Raw genomic sequence first — 6,000 nt, 5'->3', positions numbered from 1 at the left:
ATGTAAAATGTAGGGCCCCAGATTTCCCTTGGAGAAGGAAATGACAACCCACTCCAGTATTCTTGCCTGGAAAACCCCAGGGACAGAGGAGCCTGGTGGGCTGCCATCTATGGGGTCGTACACGACTGAAGCGACTTAGCAGCAGCAGCAGACTTCCCTGGTGGTCCAGTGGTTAAAAATCCACCTGCCAATGCAGGGCACATGGATTCGATCCCCAGTCCGGGAAGATCCCACCCATGTCAACTAAGCCTGTGTGCCAACTACTAAGCCAGTACACTGCCAAAAATCAATTAATTAATTAGTTTTAAAAATGTAGGGCTCCAGCTTCATGGATGAGTTCAGAAGGGTCCTCTAATTAGTTTATGCCCTGCTGTCACTATCTTGAAATGCTTTATGCTTTTTGAATGAGGGACCTTGCATTTTCTCTTTGCACTGGCCTTTCAAATAAGATAGCTAATCCTGAAGCCATTTATGGACTCCCTGAGATGGTGGGGTCTTGCATCATACTGGAAAACTGTGAATTAGAAGGCCCAGATGGCAACAGGCTGAGAGTATGCATCACAAGGTGTCTACCTCCTGCCTCAGGGTTCTAATCCCACCCAAGCAGCCCCTGCACTCCGGTGACTTCAGACACCATCTTAACCATGTCAGTTGTAGGAAAGGGTAAGGAAACCCATTCTGAGAGTAGTCCAGAATCTGAATTTTCACAGTCAGCACCACTAAAAGGTACCTCTTATTTTTTTCCATAGAATTTGTGAACAATAATGGTCTACTATCCCTTCTCTCTTTTATGTGACTTTTCCTGAAAGACCCTGAGTCAGAGGAGACAACATTTTCTTCTACATCGATGACATTTCCCTATTCCAGGTAGTTTAAACAGAAGTTTCATCAACAAAGCTATACATCACTTCCTTACAATTTCTGAAGTTTTCTTGATAACATTTATGTTTCTCCACGTTCTATGAATTTGACAGAAGCAAAATCAGAATCAAGACTGTGGTTGTGGTCTGAATCTTTCTTTCAGTTTGTTCTTGCTGTTTTTTAATGAGAACCTCAGCCTACCAGGGCTTCCCTGGTGGCTCAGATGGGAAAGAATCTGCCTGCAATGCAGGAGACCCAGGTTTCATCCCTGGGTCAGGAAGATCTCCTGGAGAAAGGAAGGGCTACCCACTCCTGTATTCTTGCCTGGAAAATCTCACAGACAGAGAAGCCTGGTGGGCTACAGTCCATTGGGTCTCAAAAAGTTGGACAAACACAACTGAACGACTAACACTTTCAGCCTACCATGAGCTCCTGGATTTTTTGGACTTTTTTTCTCTTGGAGGGTGAAGTCTCATGACTCTTTTGACATAGGATGACACAGACTACAGGCTTTCTTTTGGAATCTGTTTTTATTAAGATGGAGCAACAAGGGGGCAGCCCAGGAAAGATGAACTAAGAATAGAGTTTAAAGCAGAAGTGCGTGCTTTTCAGATTTATATCTAGAGTTCTTTGAAGCTAATAAGAATCCTTGCTTTCACTTCTCCTCTGGAAGCTGGGGAACAGGGCGACTAACATAGTGACATTGAGTAGCTACTTACAGGCTCTGAACACCAGGGGAAACTGCTTCTGTGCTTCAGTTTCTTTATGTGTAAAATGTGTTAACATCAGAATATTGAGCATTACTGCCAGGCAATGCACTTAATGCTCTACGTACACTTACTCATTCATTCAAATATTTACTGAGCACCCACTGTGTGCATTCACACTTCTAGATTCTAAGGATTGAGGAGTAAACAAAGTACCTGTGCTTCAGGATCTTACATTCAGTGAATCCACCCAACGACCTTCTTTTTTCTCTTGTAATCAGTTTTTGTTTGTCTGTGCTGGGTCTTGGTTGCTTTGCGCAGGGTTTGTCTAGTTGTGGTGAGCAGAGGCTACTCTTCCTTGTGGTGCACAGGCTTCTCATTGCAGTGGCTTCTCTCGTTGTGAAGCACAGGCTCTAGGCCCACAGGCCTCAGTAGTTGCAGCCCATGGGCTCAGTAGGTGCGGTGTGCCGGCTTAGTTGCTCCATGGCACGTGGGATCTTCCCAGATCAGGGATCGAACCCGTGTGCCCTGCGTTGGCAGGCAGATTCTTTACCAATACCACTAAGCCACCAATGGAGTCCCCCAAAGACCTTCTGATGTCAATGTTATTGGTACCCCTGTTTGACAGATGAGGAAATTAAAGCTAAACGTGGTTAAATAAAATCTGCGCCCAGATCACACATCTAGTAACTGGCTAAGCTGGCATTTGAACTTAGATTGATCTACTTTGTACAACCCATGTTTTCCATCTCTGCCCTTAAAAATGAGTTAATAGGAATAATATATATACATACGTGCATACTTAATTGTGTCCAGCTCTTTGTGACCCCATGGACTGTAGCCCGCCAGGCTTCTGTCCATGGGATTTCCCAAGCAACAATACTGGAGTGGGTTGCCATTTCCTTCTTCAAGGTCTTCATGACCCAAGGATGGAATCTGGGTCTTCTGCTCTGCAGGCAGATTCTTTACCACTGTGCCACCTGGGAAGGCCAGGGACAGCCTAGATGGGTGTTTTGAGGCCAAAGAATGCAACACTGGTATTAGTTGCAGATTAAGGGTTTTAATGGGCTTCCCCAGTGGAAAAGAATCTGCCTGCAATGCACAAGCCACAGGAGGTACAGGTTCGATCCCTGGGTCAGGAAGATCTCCTGGAGGAGGGCATGGTAGCCCACTCCAGTATTCTTACCTGGAGAGTCCCCATGGACAGAGAAGCCAGGTGAGTTACAGTCCATAGGGTCACAAAGAGTCGGACACGACTGAAGCGACTTAGCATGCATGCAAGGTTTTTAACTGGAGAGAATCCCCTGGGAATTTGAGAATGTGTAAAGAGAGGAGCCAAGAACGCTTTCACCACTTTGTGACTTGAGAACAGAGCTAAGATCAACTTGGCATCTCTCCCCCTAATCCAGGGCAGAAGCAACATGTCATTTCATACAATCATCTCATTCTGAGGACCCTGTGGGCATATTTGGAAATTCATGTACACAAGGCCTACTACGTTTTCCACCCTTTGGTGTTTGTATAGAATCCTACAATAAAAGGAAAACACGGGTGTTTGTAGAGAACAGGTCTAGAAACTATAGTTACCATAAGGGTGAAGGTCATAAACTTCTCTGTTCCCCCCCACCCACCCACCCCCCGCCAAAATACACAAATTGACTAAGGACCCTCCGGGTCAAAGGGACACTAGCAAAGTACTTGGCACAGAATATTAGTTCAGTAAATACGTAGAAAACGAATGATTGAATAATTTAAACTCATAGTCACATTACAAGCAGCCAAAGCAATTTCGCTGGACTCGGCACTTCCCAAAGGCTAATAGGACTTTTTCAAGTGCTCAGCTTCCACTGGAAAAATCAGGACAGATAAACATATCCTACAGTACCTTCTTTGAAATGCAAATACTTGCAGAAAAACATGGAGCTCTGAAAAGGTGGCAGCATATTGTTTTTGCTGTCATTCTTCTTCGGCTCCTGAGAAGCCAGAAAAGTAGAGGGACCCTGGGTAGATGAAAATCTTTGGGGTCAAGACATCACACTCTAAAGAGCCTCCCTCTGCCTGAAATAAAAATATTGACTTATCCCAGTTTCTATTTACCAAGAAAAGTAAGGATTTAAGATCAGAGGATGGGTCATTAAATTCGCTGACTCCCCCAGGGAGAGAACATGACAGAATGACAGAGTTAAACATTAGTACATATTACCTGAGGCATTTAAAATTACTCAGGGACCAAGCTGTTCCCAATACACGACACACACATGCCTCTGTCATTAAGAGTCAAATTATATAAATGCAACTGACTCACTTCTCAAGTGGAACCTTCCAAAAAGGCATAGTGATCCGAATTTCATATCCAACAGAGTGAGAAGCGTACAGCTAAGAAAGAATGGCATTTTCAAGGCTCCCCACCCCTCAGCATGGAGTATTTCTAAGTCACTAATCCATCCTCCTTGATTTTGTCCATCTGTCTGTCCTGGTGCCATCCGTCACATTTGGAGATCTCACTGCACCTCGGACTGGCTTTGGAAGCTATTTGCCACACTGATGCAACTCTTGCAACAAAGGTTGGACGTGGGCATCCCCTCTGGCCTCTTGAAGCATCCCGGACACCTAGGTCTCAAACTGCAGATTTTGAGCTTGGTGTAGAATTTGGGGAATGAGGGACTTGAAAAATAATATACCAGGGGGTCCAGCATGCTGTTTATGTAGGTGAAGCTGAGGGTGACGTGGAGGGCCACATGGACAGATGGATTGCAGGCGCTGGAGGGCACCGTCCAGAGGAAATACAGTCTGGCCAACGCGCTGGGTAGGTAGCAGGCAATAAACACCACCGCCACCATCATGATGAAACGAATAGGCTTCTTCATCCGACTCTGCCTGGCCAGACGCTGCCTCTGCTTGAGGCTCCAAATGATCTTGAAGGAGCAGAACAAGATGATGCCAAGGGGCAGAAAGAACTCCAGCTGGAACATGACGTCATGCCAGCCGTTGGCCGACACCATGATGAAGCTCTCACAGGCTATGACCTTCTCTTGCACACACAGATGGTTCTCCATCAGAAGATACAGAGTCCCCAGGATGACCAGGGTCCAAAGGGCACAGACGATGCCAACCGCAGTCCAGTTGGAGATGGTGTTCACCATATGGTGGGGGTGGACCACTTTAAAATACCGGTCCACAGCCACCGCTGTGAGGAAGACAATGCTCCCGGCCCTGTTCATGGCCAGCATGAAGAGCGCCACCCTACAAGGAATATCCTCAAACGCCCATTGCCTCTGTCTGAGGTAGTAGTCTGTCCGAAAGGGCAGGCAGATCATCAGAAGGAAGTCGGCCATGGCCAAGTTGAACAGGTAAATAGTGCTTGGCTTCCAGGTCTTCATGTGAAAGCAGAAACCACAGAGGGCGACACCGTTGCCCAGGATGCCGAGCACAAAGGCGAGGATTAGCAGCGACGGCATCACCTCGGGCATGTGGTACCCCTGGATGAGGCAGCACGACCTGTTGGCCATGGTGGACAGAGGACCAGTTTTCTGTGTGCCAGGCCGTGCCGTTTCCAACTCCTTCACCGTGGGAGGCAGGTACCGCACATGTACATGGATGCAGGCACCCCACGGAGAACGGAAACTTCAGCCAGGAAATGCTACACTGCAGTGGAGGCTGGATCACAAGCGCTCCATCTCCAACCCCCACCCCCCACCTCCTGGCCCAAGAGCTGAAGCCTGTAGCACCCCAGGGCCTGGAAACACAGCTGACTTTACCAAGTTGTCATTTCTGGGAAGTAGCTGGCTGGTCCGAGGAAAGCCATGCCGGAGAGGAGTTGCTGGGACCTGCCCCAGAATAAATTTTTCTTTCCAGCCACTCTCTTTCTCTTCAGATTCTCTCCAAGCTGGAGCATTAAGCGAAGCTACTCAGAAGGCACGAAAAAATAAAAAAAGCTTGTTTGGCCTCCCTCCCCAGTGGAGAAACACAAACATTTCCTGGAGCTGTTCTGGGTCTCTCCTCCCTAACCTTTGCCTGACTGCCCCAACCTCACCCTTATCCCGTGGGGGCTCTCCCAGGCGGTGCCAGAGAAGGGAGGCTTAGCTCTGCCGCTCCTCAGGGCCACTTTCTGCACCCAGACCCAAAAATACAGCACTTCAAAATCAGAAGGATCTATGGAGGGAAAAAAATATCCCTAAAATAGCACTTGTTTGGCTGTTTGAAAAATTCTCTGAAATGAATTGCTCTCCCTTTCCTTCACTGGCACCTCCTACCCTGGACATCCTTCTTTGGACCCAGTGACCAGCTTCACCAACACCGAGACCGTGAAACGAATCTGAAGCCACTTCTCAAGTCCGTCTTCATGAAACAGCCTCTCTGGGAGCCGGGTTCTCTGCTAGCAAAAGAGGATTTGGCTCCGAGTTTCCCAAATCCGCCTGCTCAAAAGAGTGGA

The 6,000-nt window shown here is 47.4% G+C and overlaps 1 protein-coding gene across 1 annotated transcript; it reads right to left on the bottom strand.

Annotated features, from left to right (window-relative positions):
- Positions 1 to 3,303: 3,303 nt before the first annotated feature.
- Positions 3,304 to 5,117, bottom strand: HCAR1 (hydroxycarboxylic acid receptor 1). Its single transcript, XM_055405249.2, has one exon. The coding sequence runs from the start codon at positions 5,075 to 5,077 to the stop codon at positions 4,070 to 4,072; it is 1,008 nt and encodes a 335-aa protein (XP_055261224.2). The 5' UTR covers positions 5,078 to 5,117; the 3' UTR covers positions 3,304 to 4,069.
- Between the last annotated feature and the right edge of the window lie 883 nt (positions 5,118 to 6,000).

Source organism: Moschus berezovskii, chromosome 19 (assembly GCF_049115385.1).
Source record: "Moschus berezovskii isolate FMDL1 chromosome 19, NW_MosBer_1.0, whole genome shotgun sequence".
In the NCBI taxonomy this organism is placed as follows: Eukaryota; Metazoa; Chordata; class Mammalia; order Artiodactyla; family Moschidae; genus Moschus; species Moschus berezovskii.
The sequence above is the reverse complement of the archived record's forward strand: the minus strand, read 5'-3'. Positions and strand labels throughout refer to the sequence as shown.

What these genes read in the sequence shown, in the direction of transcription:
- HCAR1 (XM_055405249.2), bottom strand. Translation starts at nt 5,077, where the DNA reads ATGGCCAACAGGTCGTGCTGCCTCATCCAGGGGTACCACATGCCCGAG.